The sequence below is a fragment of the Centropristis striata genome, chromosome 1 (genome assembly GCF_030273125.1).
Source record: "Centropristis striata isolate RG_2023a ecotype Rhode Island chromosome 1, C.striata_1.0, whole genome shotgun sequence".
NCBI classification, from domain to species: domain Eukaryota; kingdom Metazoa; phylum Chordata; class Actinopteri; order Perciformes; family Serranidae; genus Centropristis; species Centropristis striata.
In genome coordinates, this window is record NC_081517.1 from 14,354,334 (window position 1) to 14,373,090 (window position 18,757).

Here is an 18,757-nt window from a genome sequence, read left to right on the forward strand (position 1 = left end):
GAGCTTTTGCCTCCCCCATCTGGTTGGGAGAGCAATGAACAAACATTGTTCATGTGCACTTTTGGCCGAGTTTCTTTTTTAGCATCCACTCCGGAAGCTTTCCAGTGTTCCAGCGCGGGAAAGATGCCACAGACAGCACGACTCTGGTGTTCTCTCCCTGGTGGCGACAGGCTCAATCAGCTTTGTGTGAACCTGTTTGGCAAAAGCCTTGAATGTCATTGAACGTTCATTTATATGTTAAAGTCCCACATTCCAGCTTTAAGTGGGAGGCCGGATGTGAACAGGGCAGCTGAGTGTGTGTTGAGTTTGCATGTTAATCAAAGCAAAACAGGCAGAGAGAGAGAGAGAGAGAGAGAGAGAGAGAGAGAGAGAGAGAGAGAGAGAGAGAGGCTGATGAATGAGTGGTTTGTGTGTGTGTGTGTGTGTGTGTGTGTGTGTGTGTGTGAGTGTGAGACTTACTGAGTTTGAGCAGGAGTTTCTTGCCCAGTGTGTCCTCCGAGCCGCTCAGAGACAGGCTACTGATGAAAGGAGACGTGTCCGTCTCTATGGGAACAGAGGCCATGTCTGACAGAGAGAGAGAGAGAGAGGGAGACAGTCATGGCCCTTTCAATGATGAGCAGCTTTGGTCTCTGCTGGAGGAGACATTAAAGTCCTGCAAAAGTCTTTAAGATGAAGCTAAAGACGTCATGTCAGCTGAAGTCTGGAAATGTCTACAACTGCTCAAGACGAGATTTTAATTAATTTGAAAAGTCCTCTACATTAAAACATTTCTACCATGTATTGTTATGAGTGGTGGAATGTAACTAAGTACATTTATTCAAGTACTGTACCTAAATACAATTTTAAGCTACTTGTACTTTACTTGAGTATTTCCATTTTACTTCTACTATGCCACATTTAGCTGTAGACAGCGTACCAGTGTGTGCATCTGTCTCAGATCTGTCCTCTCTGATGTAAGGGATCTCATCCATCCTGAGAAACACGGAGTCGCTGGGACTCTTCTGGCCGTCAGACTTGCTGCCTGCAGCAGATACACACACACACACACACACACACACACACACACACACACACACACAAACACACACACACAAACACACACATCAGAATACATAGGACATATTTTTCCTTTATCAGATTAAAACCCATTTTTCAAAGTCTGTCTTCCACCAGAGAGACTTTGAACTGGTTTTCATTAGATTAAAGCCAAGAAAAAACTAAATGCTACTATAAAAATATGCACTTTGTAATATCCAAATCCCCTGAAAACAATATTAGTCATATAACAAAGTTTTAAATTATATATCATTGTATTACAGTTGCTGTTGTGAAAAAATAATCTGTTCTTTCCCACTGGTTCCCATTTATTTGTACCTGTGAATTTAACTGTTTACAGGTTTTACCTTTGTTTTTGTAAGCAGCAAAAAGTGAAATCAGTCCTTGACTACAATCAGTGTTCATTCGTAGTGAACACACAAACACAGTTGGCCTCCATAAGGAGCATCATTTCATACCACTTTGAACAGAGTAATTAAGCTAGAGTGGTGCATCGATATTCATGTTTATGTTCTCCCTCCCAGTGGTGCATTCAAAGAAAGATTACTGACTCAAGTTCTAGTCTGCAGTAAAATAAATGCAGCTGTAAGAGACAAGTGTCTGCATGAACTCAACACTATTATTTACTTATATATACAGTATTTATATTATATTTTTACTTTTACTATGTTTTTGCAAAGTAGTGCATATGGAATGATACTAAACATACAACCAATCAGCTTATTTGTAATAATAAAACACTCTGACAAAAATCCAGTTGGGAAAAAGTCTGCAGGTGTTATCTGTGCTGCTTTCAAATATCCACACTCCTGTATATGTAACATGCACATAATATACAGTATATATTCTTCAAAAAACTGTCAATAAATCTCCTACAAATCTTGTAAGTGAAGCCAATGTGCAATGGCCTTAAATCTGCATTCTTTTACTGGCCAGTAGGGGGCGACTGTACTGGTTGCAATAAAGGTCAGATTGTATAGAAGTCTATGGGAAAATGATCCTTCTTTTCCCTTAATTTATTTCCTCAGTAAACATTTTCATTATGAGTTTATGGTCTCAATCTCTAGTTTCAAGTCTCTTTAAAACAATGTGTAGGGATGTCAATTATTAAGCAGTTGTAAGTTAATTGCTTTTACTTATTTGACTGCGTGCCATAATTGTCAGAAAATGATTTACTGTAGTATGCAGCTGTGCCACCAGGTGGAGCCTGTTTTTAATGAGACTGAGTTACAGGTGCGCTGGGTGAGCATAACCCGAAAGGGCTGTACAAACACTTCAACAAACGCACCTCCATGCTCTCTGAGTAAGGAAAAAGTCACAGCATGACTCACTCTGCTGAGGTATAAATTGTGAAGCATAAAGTTTGGAATATTCCACAGAGTTGCTGTTTGGTGGCCATGTGGTTTGGCTCTTAGACACCCATAGGTACGTGTAAAATACAGTTTTGAAGCCTCAAGTTTGGCCTCTTGGCCATAGCCATCTTGATCTTTTGGGGCCAAAATTTGGCCATTTTTGGACGAGAACATGTTTACATCAACTTCTTTCATACAGTCTGCACCCAAAACCAATAAAAATCTCTCAGCCAGCCAACAAAAGTCTCAAAAAACTCAAAGTGCTTCGCATCAGGATTCATTAATAAGAACAAACAAGCCTGCTGCCTTTTCTTTTTGTTTCTGTTTTTCTATTATCTCATTCATATTCAATCATTCCTCTGTATGACAGTCTGTTTATCTCTCCTCGGACTCTGTCTCCGTCAGCCTTTTTGAAAGCATCTGCAGTTTAAATGAGGTTATTGAACTCAATTTATTCTCAGTATGCAGAGAAACTTATTCCGAGGGGAACCAGCATCGTTGGTCCTTGACTGTGAATCTGCTCCTGGAGTCGAGCACACTTACGGACGATGCGGTTCTTCTCGTTGAGCAGCGAGGTGCTGTGTGGGACGCTGGACTGCTGTCCTCTGGACCGGGCCGAGCTGGGCCGGCCAGTCTCCCTGGGCGGGGGCATGAGGGTGGCGGTGGTGGTGGAGGAGGTGGTGCTGTGGTCAGGGGGCATCAGCGTGGCGCCGTGCTCTGCAGCCGGGGGCTCCGGGGTCGGGGTGGTGCCTTCTGCAAGACGGGCGTCGGCATCGGGCGTCTGAGGAGAGCTGTCCATCCGGGTCGCTGTGACAGCATTCTGGTAGTGGCTGCGGGTGATCTGAGCAGAGGATTATGGGTTTTATTAAGGGTTATGGTGGAAGTTCTTTCCACTCTTGTCAAATACATTTACATTTACATTTAGTCATTTAGCAGACGCTTTTATCCAAAGCGACTTACAGGAAGAGTAAAAAGCAAACAATCAAGGTATAGTGCAATAAGAGCTATTAGTGCTAGTGACAATTCTTTGAGGAGTAGACTTATCATGTGGTCTAGGAGAGAAGATGCTCTCTGAAGAGCTGGGTCTTCAGGAGTTTTATATATATATATATATACATAAATAGAGACTCATCTGAGGTTGTGGGACCTTCAGGGGTTACCTTGATGATCTGCAGATGCGTAAGCTGTCTGACAGAGTAGTCCGGCAGGTAGACGTTCCCCCCTCCGTTCAGCTGGCCCATGCTCCCTCCATATAGCATGGACTCAGAGCGGTCCAAGCCACTGCTGCGAGACGGGGATCTGTGCACTGTGCAGGAGTAAAAAAGAAACCTCTAAATCTTTTATTAAACACTTTTTTATAGACCGTATCTAATCATGAGTGAGCTCAGGCCTGCTGCTTCATTCTGCCCTTCTTGATATAAGGTGGTCTAAGCCCATTTCAGCTGAAAGCTTCCATTCATTTTAGTCACTTCACTCCATGAATGCCGCATTCATTTTTTTTTCGGCACTTAAACTGCTCGGAAATGTTCACATATTTCAAGCTGTTCAGAGAAATTTAACTGAAGATTTCTGGAGATGTTGAGTGCTGCTGATTTGCACTCTGTCTGTAATGCATCCCTCATCTGTAACTGCTTAAAAAAACCTTTAAAAAACCCACTCTGTTATGGGAAGAACATGCTATCTCCACACACAAGGGCCCCACACATGCCAGGGGGTTATAACCCAGTACAGTAGGTATTTGTGTACTTTACTTCTACAATTGAGCCACTCTGAGCTTAAAAATAAGCACCTTTTCGGACTAAATTTTCAGTTTATGGGTTTATTGGGAATAAGTTATTGTTCTGTAATCAGGATAAGTTTGATGTTTAGTTTGATATGGTGGAGAGGAAGGTTTGATTTGGATGTTAAGGAGCAGCTTGTCATTGTTAGTGTGTGTGCGTGCGTGCGTGCTTTCATGCGTGTCTGTCTGTCTGTCTGTGTGTGTATACCTGCTGGCATGATGGAAGGAACCCCAAAGTAAGAAAAAGCTCCGTTCTCAAACTTTAGCGCCTCCTTGCCGAACTCCACCTCAACTCGACCCTGACGAAACACAGAAACACCAGGTGAGCCGACCAGTTTCACATCTTATTTCTAATATTTGTTGCAGTATTAAAAGCAGGCACCTGAAGGACCAGGATGAAGTAGTCCACCGGTTTGTTGCGCTGGAACAGGAAGTGCTGCTGCGCTCGCTTGTTCCTCTCGTCGAACTTGAGCTCCTGCACCACGCTGGGGTGTTTGATCAGCCTCAGCAGGATCTTCTCCGAGATGTGAGCTGGTTTGAAGGGCTCCACCTCTGATGGAAGAGAGGAGAAGAGACAAAAGGCTCTTATGGACCAATCAGGAGGATTTTCTTCCCACTCAGGACTCTAATGGGTGAGTATAATCATATTAAATACCACTTTGTCCCTTTCAAAAAAAGTAGTTAAAGTTTTGGTTAGTTTCTACTGTTTCTACTTCAGACTCATTCTGTTTCTGTCCCTTCTTGTATTGAAATTTGTTATACATTTAACCCCAACTTTAGCTATAAATGTGAACATAACCATACCCTCAAATTCCAGGTATTGTAGGAAATCTGACGCAATAAAAGCTGAATGCAGGATTATGTTGTTAATATTAATAAACAGGCATATACATTAAATATATGTATTTAAAGTACATATAAATATATGATATTTAGCTGTTTCATAGCTAAATGGGTTTTTTTTACTTTAATATGACGATAATTGTTTTTCTTTTGCTGCCGTACTTTTTACTGTTTTTTTTTAATGATTTGTTTTTACATTTTTCTGGTTCTTTTTGTTGCCCTTCTTGTGTGGACATTTATTATACATTTAACCCTAACTTAATCTGTAAATGCGAACATAACCATAAACTCAAAGTCCAGAGTTTTGTAGAAAATCTGATGCAATAAAAGATGAATGCAGGATTTTGGTGTAAATATTCATAATCTCTCTGTGATGTCCTCTACACCTACTCCCTCTCACACCATGCATCATTCTGTTATGCACAGAGCTTTCAGTGCATTTCCACCCCTGGAACGCCTGGTATGAAGTGTTTTCCTAGATGTGGTTTAAATGAGGAAGTGGTCGAAGAAGTGGAGTTCAATGCATGTGATTTAACGCACGTGACATCGGATTCATCTCTCATGCAGCAGAATTAATACAAGTACAAGGACGTTAAAGCAATTTATACAGTCGTGGCTCAGTGCCAGATATTTTGGGTACATTGAAAGTTGCTTCACATCGTGCTTACATGGTAAAGTTGTCAACACACATAATAAAGGTGCATCTCAATAAATAAGAAAATCATAGAAAGTTTATGTAAGTAATTCAATTCAAAAGGTGGAAATAACATTATATAAACATTATATAGACCCATTACACACAGAATGAAACATTTCAATATATTCATTTCTTCTAGTTATAATGATTATAGCTTACATTTAATGAAGACCTAAAATTCAGTGTCTCAAACTATGTAATATTACAAAAGACTAATTTTAAGTATGTTTAATATAGAAATGTTGGCCTCTGAAAAGTATGTCCATCTATATGACTCAATACTTGGTTGGAGCTATTTGACTTGAACTACTGGAAATGGACTTTTCATCATATTCTAACTAATTGAGATGCACCTGTATATGGTCTGCTTATATAATCAACCTGTCATAGCTGACATCTCACTCCAGTGGTCAGTAGCGACACAAGTCTAGTTCCTTAAATACACATTCCTAAGTATCAAACTTATCTTTATAACTTATGGATACATGCTATGCAGAATTACAAAGAATGCATCCTAACAGCAGTTTCCCTGTCTCAGTCAGAAACACTGAGCCCATTTCTGTAACACAGTTTTTTTTAGCTTGTATTCATCTGTGGTGGAAGAAGTATTCAGATCCCTTACTTAAGTAAAAGTACTAACACTACACTGTTAAATGACTGCATCAAAATGTACTTAAAGTCTTAAAGGTAAAAGTACTTGTTATGCAGCACTCAGATTGTTTGATATATATTCCAAATATGTTGTTGGGTTTTTATTTTTATGCAATTAAATTTTACAACAGTAAATGCTGTTTACAGCTCAGGGCTCATTTAAACTACTTAATCATGTTTTTTTATATTAAATATTGACCTGTAAAGTAACTAAAGCTGTCAGCTAAATGTAGTGGAGAAAAAGTATAATGTTACATAAAATGTAAATACTCAAGTAGAGTACCTCAAAATTATACTTAAGTACAGTACTTGGATATGTACTTAGTTACTTTCTGCCACAGTTTTTTTTAATGCAGAATCCTCCAAAACAGCAAGAGATATGAAGCCTGAGGATGTAAACTGTAAGAGTTTTGTGGATGTTATCAGCCATGTGGGAGAATCACTTCCCCTCGGAGAAATTGTAATTCTCTAACTCGTTATAATCACATTAAACTCCGGCTTTAAGCCTTAATTTAAACCTAATTCTTAACCCTCATGTGTAAACTAAAGATATCCTCAGATTGGATGATACCCCTAGTTTCTCCTTCCCTGTGTAGATGCAGTTACCTGTGGACAGGAAGCGGTGAGTTGCCAGGAGGAGCTGAGGAGAAATATTCACTTTCATCTCGTTCTCCGACAGTTTGAAGATGGAGAAGTCCTGTTGCTTCCGCTCGTGGTGAGAAACACGGCGCTTCGTACGATTGTCAGCTGAGAACACACCCACAGAATCAGAATGAGTGTATTTAAATCACACCTAAATATCCAAACATGTCTGTGTGCATGCGTACGTACTGTAGAGGTCGGTCTCGTCCAGGATCTCTGACTTGATGATTTCCTCGATGACGTCCTCCAGCGTGACGATGCCCATCACCTCGTAGAAAGGGTCGCCCTCGCCCTCGTTGTTCACCCGCTGCACGATGGCCAGGTGGGACTTCCCTGGAGGAAAAAAACATCCTCACGGTTATTAAGGAAACAAGTTTTTAGATTGGAAGGTCCACTCGAGGAATATAATCCTCATATCTGAGCAATAACCTTATATTGGTAATATCAGAGTAGCTGAAATATCATAAATCATATATGTATATATATATATATATATATATATATATATATATATATATATATATATTATATATATATATATATATATATATTATATATATATATAAAAAGGTAAAAAGTCTGGTAGCAAAAGTTACCAAGCGCCAAATACCTGTAAACAACAGTAAAGTTATTTTACACATCATTTCTTTAAAAATAGGGACTATATGCATTAAATCAAATTAAATGTATATATATATATATATATATATATATATATATATACAGTATATATATATATATATATATATATACAGTATATATATATATATATATATATATATATATATATATATATAACTTATGTAGCTGTCTTTTGCTGCCAGACTTTTTTTTTTTTTTTTACAATTTCTTTAAAACATTTTTTTACATTAAATTTCAAGTTCTGTTCTAAATGTATTATTTTACAGAGAATGTCTTTGAAAATACAGATAATGTAAAGTAAATATCTGTATTTACTATTAATATTTTAATACTTTAATATGACAGTGTGAGGCAACTTTTAAGTTTTTATTTTTTTTAATGACTTCTTTTAACATTTTTTTCAAAGTTTTACTGGAAGAAAACAGAAAGTTTACTTAATTTTACATTCAGCAATATGATGAGTATTTTTCTTTTTTTTTTACATTATTTTTACATAGAATTCACTGTGATTTAACATTCAAGCCCATTACGAGTTTAATAATACAAAAAAAAACTATAATGTTCCATTATATACATTTTTCAGACTTCTAATTTAATTGTATGGTTAATATTTGTAATAAAGGTAATTTCCTTTTTTATGGCATTTGCACGTGAAACTTTGCATTGTAGAAAACAACAAGAAAACCCCTGAATGCATGTAAATATATCAAATTGTAGAACAAAACACATCATTAACAACAAAAACACAGATGTGCAGCTGTTTTACTGTAAATTAAAAAAATGTCTGACTGGTATTTCACTGATATTTAAAATCATCAATAAATGAAATGTCATTTTCACAAGTTGCTGTAAAGTCTTTTATTGAAGGTGCTGATGTCTTGGCAGTAATAATTACTTAGGTAATCAGTTAGTTATTTAACTCAGAAAGGGTCAGAGCCACTTACAATAAATCAAAGAACAACATCTAATTCATTAGAAGAAATGGAAACCAGGATGCAGTTGCTGCATATTGTCGAGTAAATAAGATTATAAATGTAGATTTGGGATTAGATCTGAGTAATGCTGCATCTTCTCACATGAATGTATGACTCACGCTGAGTGGGAGCTCTTCTCTCTGATGCTTTGTAAGTGGAGCAGCAGCAGGAGCTAAATGGAGTGGGTGTAACAGCGGCAGGATTCAGTACAAAACACACACAAACACAGTCCGTCACATGGATACAGTGCTGAGTGTGTTTACCTCCATCACGATGAGTGTGTGTTGTGGAGGTGAAATCTTGGGGCGTTTCCAAAAATAAATGGAGTAATTAATAATCTGTGCACTGCTGGGTGAAAGGAGCAGAGTCTTTTACAGAAGAAGGAAATACAACAGACAGGCCAAATGGGATTTAATTTAATTTAGGATGAGTGGATCTTTAAATGAAGGCAGGACTGTCTGTGAAAACAGATATTCTTCTTTTTTCTTGTATGATTTTAATCGACAAAGTTTCTCCACATAGAGTCATGAAAAAGCAACACCTTAAGTTGTGTTTACCCAAAATTAGCTCATGCTTTTTGGAGATACAGTAAGTTGCATAAAAAGCATAAAAAATGACTAATCGACTAAAGAAAATCTAGTCAAATAAGACCAAAATTAGCTTTTATTAGTCAGCTAATGACTAAGCCCAGAAAGAACAAAAAGGGTTGTGTGTGTGTGTGTGTGTGTGTGTGTGAGTGTGTGTGTGTGTGTGTGTGTGTGTGTGTGTGTGTGTATCTGATGCCAAAGTGCGTATTACCAGCTAACGAGCCTCTGCAGCAGTTGTGTTTTGTGTTGCGTCACACATCTCACTGTTGCATTCACAACTTAACTGTCAGTTAGACGCACAAACAAATATACAGAAATATGCCACAGACACACACAGACACACACACACACCCACACACACACACACCCACACACACACACACCCACACATATGAATTACATACACAAAGTACATACACTGACAGAAAACAGAGTGAATCGTTGTTTGTAGCTCCTCCTCAAACAATCTGGCTCTAAATCAACTTCCCTACTGAGATTCTCTCTCTGCTCCTACACTCCCTGCCTGCCAAATACTACCTCTCACACAAACACACACACACACACACACACACACACACACACACACACACACACACACAAATGCACGGTATTCTGGCAGAACTGCATTCAGCTAAATAGGTCAGCCTTACATACAAAATAGTCTGAAAGAGGGAGAGGAGAGAGCACTTACAGCTAATGTGTTACATGCTCTTTCTCTCTGTATTCTGCACAAGTTTCTTTTCCTCACGCTTCTTCTTCCTTCTAGCATTTGTTTGACCTCCAAAACTTATCTAATCTCCTTGATTTTCTCCAAAACAAGTTTTCGGATTGGAAGGTCCACTCAACAAATATACTCCTTATATCTGAGTAATAGAAATATCATCTCAATCCAAAGCACTTTGCAGCTAGTTTGGACCTACATTGTATAAAAAAACGTAAAAAGTTGCCAAATGCTTACCATCAAATCACTGTAAACAACTGTAAAATTATTCTACAAATACTTTCTTTAAAAATAGGGATAATATACAGTAAACACCTTTATTTAATATATAGATATATAAATGTATGAATATCTATCTGTTTAATAGCATTTAAAAAAACTTTAATATAATGATCATTGCTCAGAAACTTTTGCTGCCAGAATTTTTTTTTTTACAGTTTTACTGCAAAAAAACAGAAAGTTGCCTGAATTGTCATTATTTTTATGTTGAATTCACTGTAATTTAACATTCAAGACCATTAAGCAATTTAATAATACTGTAAAAAAAAAATCATATTAATATTATATTATATTGATTTACAGATTTCAACTTTTATTGTATGGGTTATTTTTGTAATAAAGGTATTTTTTTCTTTCTTTTTTTTTAATGGCATTTGCACTTAATGTAGAGAGAACAAGAAAACCCATGTAGAATAATACAGTACCTTTCTGGAAAACACCTTTTTTTTTTTTACAGTGTCCCACTCGAACAGGCGTTCAGACCAAATAATTCTACCTGTGACAGATTAACCAACTCTCCTGCAAACTTGTTCTTCTGGCTCCTCAGATTAGATAGGAAAGTGACACACACACACATAAAGAAGGCGACTTTACGGCTGTGGTTGTAGATATTTATATACTCTTTGAAAATGTAAAAATAAAGCTTTAAATGCACTTATTAGAAAGGCTACTTCTTACAGAACTCCTCTGTGTTCCTTTCACACTGTGTCCCACGTCAGGAAGCAAATGTGTGACCTTCAGGGAACTCAGAGGTTGAACTCAGTAAGCAACAGATTTGACTGAATTCTAAAATTATTTTAGAAAAGGTGCCACGGACCAGGAAGGATTTCAGACAACCTGCTCGCTCATTTATATGCTTTAAATTACTTTGGATGCACTTGTTTTTTTCAGAATAAGAGCTCAAACTACCAAAAACAGTGACATGAATACAGAGAACAGATGGCAGGGAGACAGACTGTAAATACAGCACACTGAATATTTTATACTCCTGCCTCTTGGGAGACAGTATAGTGACAAGGACAGAGAGAGGAGAGGAGTCAGAGCGAGAAAGTGAAGGCTTGTGTCGTGTGGATACATGGCAGTAAAAGGGCAGTAATATATCATAGAAATTAATCTCTGTCAGTGGGAAAAAATGGTTAAATAAAGCCCCACCTTCCTTGTAGCAGGTCCACATTATTAAGGGTAAAATGTGCTGTAAGTGTGAAGCTAGAATAATCTGTGAAATTGTCAAAAACTGAGAAGATTATGCTTCTTTAGGAGATAGCATGGTGAAATATTATTGCTTTCTTATTATTTATTTGGACAGAGAGTTTGAGGCCGTACCACAGATCTTTAATGTGACTAAAGCTTTAATTTAAGCACACTGAGACTTTCCTTATCTTAATTTTGAAGCTAATGCTGCAGTCGCAGTGTCTTCTGGCTCGGCATTAGAAGACACATTTCTCTACTTTGAGCTTGCTGGCAGAGGGCTGCAGACCCTGGTCCAGCATTAGTGTGTAATGTTCGCCGTTCAGCTTCCCATCTGTGTAACCAAGCTTCCCCTGGCACAGCGATGGCTCTCTGTACCGGCATGCTACTGCTGCCGTTGTTCACAGCGGGGAAGGTGTAAACTTGGCTGGTGTCATTTGTGCCAGACATACTGCTTAGCATTCAGGCCAAAAAATCCCTCTGTGGTCTCACCAGTCTCTGTTCCACCTCTGCAGTGCCTTTGCATGTAGTGAAATCTGTGGTTTACTAACTCTTGGCAGGCAACAACGTGATTTATTTTGCAGATTCTGCTTCTTCTATCCTTCCAGTGAATTCTGCTGCAGCTAATGAGCTCTTTGTGCATGCATAGATCTGAAGATTGGCTTATTATGAGACTGTATAGAATTGTATTATTATTTACAAGCTGAAAACAGGTGATCCACAGAGACAGATTTAGACTTTCAAGCTTGCAAATATGAATAATAAAATGTTTCAACTCTCCAAAGGTCACATTTCAAGAGTTGGGAAGACTTTGGTGTGTCATGAGCTTTAAGTTGTAATGGGGAAACAACTTGGATGCCACAAATATATATATATATATATTATTGCTCAGAGCCCTTAAACATATATTAACAGCTGTTTCCAGTATTTCCATGATAGAAACTGATCATGTGAGCCATAAAAAATGTTTTTCCGATTATTCCAAAACAACGTGAATGCAGCAACAATTGTCCTTTCTTTACAATGCAAATGAAAGTGATGACTTCAGATCTACTCCAAAATTGAACATGTTCTTCCTCGAACAATGCTGCACCCTTCCACAAAGTTTCATGAAAATCAGGGAAGTAGTTTTTCTGTAATCCTGCTGACAAACAGCACACTAAAAACATAAGGTCCTTGGCCGGTCTATTCAATTTGCGTACAATGACACAACTTTGCACTTTCAAATTTGTGCAATGCATACGCCTTTTGCATGCACAGGATATGCACAGGAGCCAAAAAATAGCAACCACACCGGTTCCAGGGCGTCGAAACTTCATTATACATAAACATAACGATCGGTGATGTGAAAAGGTTGAAATGTCGGAAGCAAGAAGCACTTTAGGGCAAAGGCTCTAAAAGACAGTTTAAACATTAAATAAATGATGTAAATGCTGGAAGTGAAGTAGTTACGAGCATGACGTGACTACTGGATGTGACATATTTAGCAAAACGTGATGCAGGAAGTTAAGTAATGTTTGAAACACTTGGGATGAAACACCAACGCTGTTCTCCTGGATGAAGGTCTGGGGTTTGTTTGACCCTCCTGCCTCCTTAACTGCAACTTTTGTGCTTAATATTCCACCTCTGCATTATTCATCATAACTATAGCCCCTAGAGGGCACCAATAACACAAAACGTAAACATAGGGAAGGATTGGCGTATCATATGCAAGCAAAATTGGATTTAAGTGTATGCATTACACGTAATTTAAATGTGTTAAGTCGTGTTATTTAAATGTGTTAAGTCGTGTTAATTGCACACAGATTATAGAGGTTGGGCTGTAATAAGACAGAGAACAACCAGCTGTAAATGTAAATCAGTTCTCAATCAGAAACAGATCAGAGCAAATAAACTGATTAATGTTTCGAAGCATGCCACTGTTGGCCTGAAGCTGTTTGTGGGATGCGTTCAGACCCACAGAAGTGATAACGCTGAACACATCAAAGAGGGTTGTGTAACTGTAGATGTGTTGTAAATTTACTAAATGCTAAAGTACTGCACAGCTGTTTGTGTACGTTTTAGTGTGTTTTTGTCCCCAGAGCTCTCCCTAGCAGCATCAAGAGCAGAGAACCTGCGTTTGTTCTGCCGCAGTGCCAGAAGAGAGAGAGAGAGAGAGAGAGAGGGAGAGAGAGAGGGAGAGACAGACAGAAGGAAAGATGTTGTTTATAATCCTCTCGTCTGTGTAGATGATCTCATACAGATCCCTTTGTGGCACAGTGACACATAAATCATATTTTTTGTTCATCATACAACTCTGATGGCATCTGGTTTTGTACAAAATACTCCATTAACACACACAGATACACACATATGGAGGTTAAAGTCATAAGAATGTGTGTATATCGTTCTGGACAGCTGCATAATAATAAAACATATTATGCAGCTCAAATTGTGGACTTGTATCTTTGTATTTGTTAATCATTTGCAAAGATGTTTTGATGCATTTTCAAAATATGCCATGCAATCAAGCTAAATCAAGGATTATCTTGAAAATATGGCATTTGCATGACACTAGATTTTCACTCAGTGCTTATAATATAAAAAGATTTTGTAAGTGTAAATATATGAACTGTCTTTTGTCTGCTGTAAACAGAAGCGGTCAAGGTGTCCTTCTCTGTTTACCTCCGTCTCTTCCTGTCCTCACCACTAACTCCAGCAGATAAAAAAACAAACAGAAAACGCTGACTATGCAGGGTCTCTGAACATGCAGGATAGCAGCAAGCAGGAGCAGCGAGGCTTGTGATTGGCTGGTGAGCACCCCACCCATTTTATAGTCTTCAATAAGGCAGGGAGGCCAGCTGACTCCAGGCTGCTCTGCTGCAGCAGCTCTGCACACACACTCACTTTCTCTCTGTTTCTGATGCAGGGGAGGGCAATGCAGACTGAAACTTCTTCTCCAGCTCTTTTTTTACACAGATACACAGTCACAATACGTAATCACTGACTCCTGAGCAGCCTTAAAGGAGCAGGGGAAGGTTAGAGAAGGTAATGCCAGTCCAGGGACTCAAACCAGCAACTGTTCGCTCACATCCTCCTTAAATCTGCACAAGCTGTCTGCCAGAATCTTGTTTTCTATAAACAGTGTCTGGACATGTTTTTCCCAAATTGAGCGTACATAGAGAAATCAATAAATGTGATGTTTTTTGCACTCTAACCAAGTTGTTTTTATCCCAGCGTATTCCCAGCATCTCCTTGCAATTTTGTTTTGTTGGCTTGTTTATTTTGCTTCATACTTTTTCATTTCTTCTAAAAATATGTTCATACTGACTATATGTTTCCAAAGATATATGAAACACTAAAAAACCTGTCATAATTAAGGAAAAATATTGTTTTCATGTTAAACAAGATTTGGCTAGTCATGTTTTTTTTCCCTCAGGTCTAATTTAAAAAAGAGATGGCCCAATTAAATGTATCAACATGTAAGTAATTCAGAATTTCTTTAAACTTTTGACCTCCACTAAACTTCACCTCAAGTTTCTACATCCTGACACTGAGCTGTCCCAGACAAGCTGACAACAGAAAGAGAAATGTGGTGGAATAATAAATCCAAAGAGATGACCAGTTTTACTCCTCAAACTTCTCACTTATCTCACTGTGTGTATGGACCGTAATCAGGCGAGCTGTGTGGGCGTCAAAACACCTTCTGGCCAATCAAAGGGCTCCTTTACAGTAATGCATGATGTGTGTTTGAGCTGTTTCAGCAGGTGATCATTGGAACATGTCATCACTGTCAGGTGGCAAACCCACATCTCCAGATATGAAAGTCCATAGAAAATAACTGCATGTTTTCAGTACAATTTGGTTTCTTCTGCAAATTTGATAGTGTCTTCATCCTGACCACCCACATCAGTGTTGAACAGACGAGGGAGGTGTGAGGTCGTCACCAAACAGTGATAATGTATAGATTATAGGCTTGCCGTGCTAAATATTTTGCAGGTGAACAGATACTTTTTAAAAAAGCACTTAAAGCCCTTTAATAGTGGGTCGTTTGAGATTCACTCGATGCTCGTGTTTTATCTTTGGTGTTAGATTTTATTTGACACATTTGATTTATGCTTTTATGATTATTTTATGGATAGTGACATCTTTTTAGTACTTTGTTTTATGTATTCTTTATGAGTGAGTTGTTTTTAGTCTTTCTCTCTTCGTTTAGCTCACTGAGACCAGTTCTGATCAATAATGTTAATCTGGCACTGAAGTATTTAGTCATGACATTAAGATCAGGATAAACAAGATGAGTGGAACTTTCTCTCCCCCTGTAGTACTCCTTATCCAGAGGTTACCATGGTAACTAAACACCCATCAGATGAGTGGGGGAAATAATAAGTTATCTCATAATCAGTATAAGTACACATTCAGTAGCATTACCAGAACCAAATATTATATCTCTACATATACATATGTGCACAGTGTGATTTGGGATTGGTAAATAATGCACAAATAATATAACATCTGGATAATCACATAACTTGCAACTTTTACTATTTTGTATTTTGTATGCAATTTAATACACTGTATTTATAATTTTGCATGAACTTTTAGAAGATTTGACCACACTGCAGAATCACTCCACGAAAAGTAAAAGTCCCACTCAAGTTTTTATATATTCCAAATATATTATTAGATTATTATTATTGATGAATTTATGTAAGCAGCATTTTACTGTTAATGTAGGACTAATTTTGACTAATTAATATACTGTCATGTGTTAAATCTATCACTTTATTCATGTTAAATTTTGACCCGAAAAGAAACTAAAGCTGTCAGCTAAATGTAGTGGAGTGAAAAAGTACATAAATGACTGAAAATGTAGTGGAGTAGAATTATAAAGTTACATAAATGGAAAAGCACATGAACCTCAAAATTATACTTAAAAGTACTGTACTTGTGTAAATGCACTTAGTTACATTCCACCACTGGTGAACAAGTCTGTGAACACACACACACACACACACACACACACACTTGCCCTCATCACCTTTCTTGAACTCCTCCAGCATGGCGTCCAGCTTGGTGTCGTTGAAGACGCAGTGCAGCGGGTGTTTGTAGAACTGGGTGATGGTCTTCAGCGGGGTGCAGTCGTCCGGGTCCACGAAGGCCAGGTCCTTCACGAACAGGATGTCCACGATGTTGGACCGCTCGTTCTCATACACCGGTATCCTCGTGTAGCCGCTCTGCATCATGTCAGACATGGTGTTGAAGTCCAGAACCACGTCCGAGGACAGCATGAAGCAGTCCGTCAGCGGCGTCAGGACGTCCTCCACGGTCTTGGTGCGCAGCTCCAGTGCGCCCTGGATGATGTTGAGCTCCTCTTTGACCAGGTCGTGGTACGGGTCTGTGACGCGCAGCACCTCCAGGAGTTTCTCCCTGGTGTAAAAGTTTGAGATCTCCTGGTTGAGGATGAGGTCCAGCAGCTTGCTGATGGGGTAGGAGATGGGAAAGGAGAGCACCATCAGCAGCCGCGTCACCCATATGGTTTTGGAGGCGATGGCCAGACCGTGGCGCGACGCCACCGAGTGTGGGAGGATTTCCCCGATGAAAAAGATGCCGAAGGCGCAGATGACCGTGGAGAGCCAGGTCATGCCCAGGATCTGGCACATCCACACGGCGAGCGAGGCGTTAATGATCGCGGTCCCCAGCAGCAGAGTGCACAGGACGTAGTTGCCGTGTCGACGAACGGACTCGATTTTCCGCGCGTAGTTCTGCTCCTTGTCGGTGCCGCTGTTCTGGAGCACCTGCAGCTCCACCGGGTCCAGCGCCAGCAGGCTCAGGTTCAGCCCGCTGAACAGAGCCGACAGCCCGAGCAGCAACACGGACACCAGCACCTGCAGCCAGAGCTCCGGGACAGCCGAGCGCTCCACCACGGCCACCCAGAAATCCCTCGTCCGGTAGTGTTCCCACTTGGAGCCGTCAAAGGCGCACATGGAGTAGTACTTGATCTTCTCCCCCCTCCGTAGGTCCTTGGCCAGCAGCTCCACCAGCACCGAGTTCTGACTGGAGGCAGACTTGAAAGATCCTAAAACCTCGATGTCGGACGTCCTGGCGGTCTTGTCCATGCACATGTTCCGCTTCGGGTGAACTTGTCCCTCCCGTCCGGGAGTTGGCTCCTCGATGAACGCGATCCAGGGCGCGGCGTTGTTGGCGCGACTCGCCGCGGTGCGGTTGAGCCTCTGCGGGGAGGTGGAGTAATAAACCCGCAGCATGAAGCGGGTCCCCTCGGTGGTTTTCAGCACCCCGTCCGCCACGGACAGCTCCGCTCCGGTTTCCTCCGGCCGAAAGCCGAGCAAGCCGAGCGCCGGGGCGGGGAGCAGAGAGCAGGCGGCGAAGGAGAGCAGCAGCAGGCGGGAAGGAGAGAGCGGAGCCCCGCGGGAGCAGAGCAGGGCTCCGGTTCGGGACCGCGCGGCCGCATCCTCCGCAGCCATGATGCGGTGTGAGGTGCTCGTTCAGTCCAGAGCTCCGGGGTCACGTGGTGGCGCTGCGTGGTTCCGGTCCATATGGGAGAAGGAGGGACCAGCAGATCTCCGCGACCAGCGCTGATTATGATGTTCTGTTGCACTGACAGGGAGAGGCGCGCTCCACTGTGCCGTGACGTAACTTTCCAATAATAGCCTCGAGCTCACCACCATGACAAATGACTGTAGAATAATAATAATAATAATAATAATAATAATAATAATAATAATAATAATAATAATAATAACAAAAATAATAATCCAGGAGTTTATGTTTTATTTATTGAGCTAAATCACTGATTTGCAGTGATTTTCTTTGTGTTTTATGACTCTTTTGGGCTCACTTGTAAACGATTTCTATTGTGTGACCGTCAATGACTGGATCATATTAAATAGGCTAATAATAGTAATTTTTTTTACGAAGATAACAATGGTTGTAATAGTAATTAATTGTATTGCTGTTACTCATTGAAGCGTCCCTAGTTAGGTTATAGCCTAGACAGTAAAGTACAAATATATATTAGGTAAACAATGGCAGCAAAAGTTGACAAACACTTACCGTCAAATAACAGTAAACAACCGTAAGTAATTTTACAGATTCTTTTGTTAAAATTAGATATAAACCTGTGTACAAAACCCCCAATATCTTCAGAATAACTAAAGGGTTATTTTTACTTTAATATGACAGCAAGTTTTACTATTAGAACAGAAAGTTGCCTTTTACAGATTTCAACTTTTATTTTATGGTTAATATATGTAATAAAAGTAATTTACTTTCTGTAGCAGTTGCACTTATTGCTCTGGAAAATAACTTTTTTTTTCATTTTTTATAAAAAAAAATTAACAGCATA

General features: G+C 39.5%; 1 protein-coding gene across 1 annotated transcript in view; it reads right to left on the reverse strand.

Moving 5' to 3' along the window:
• The window catches only part of LOC131970684 (metal transporter CNNM1-like), a 21,768-nt gene extending 3,011 nt beyond the window's left edge, over positions 1 to 18,757 (reverse strand). The window contains exons 1-9 of the mRNA XM_059332114.1: positions 16,433 to 18,757; positions 7,211 to 7,354; positions 6,986 to 7,126; positions 4,571 to 4,740; positions 4,397 to 4,487; positions 3,569 to 3,714; positions 2,952 to 3,249; positions 917 to 1,021; positions 460 to 564 (exon numbers count right to left, since the gene is read on the reverse strand). Of these exons, the coding sequence (XP_059188097.1) occupies positions 460 to 564; positions 917 to 1,021; positions 2,952 to 3,249; positions 3,569 to 3,714; positions 4,397 to 4,487; positions 4,571 to 4,740; positions 6,986 to 7,126; positions 7,211 to 7,354; positions 16,433 to 17,876 (2,644 nt within the window). The 5' untranslated portion in view covers positions 17,877 to 18,757. The remainder of the gene's footprint in view (positions 1 to 459; positions 565 to 916; positions 1,022 to 2,951; positions 3,250 to 3,568; positions 3,715 to 4,396; positions 4,488 to 4,570; positions 4,741 to 6,985; positions 7,127 to 7,210; positions 7,355 to 16,432) is intronic.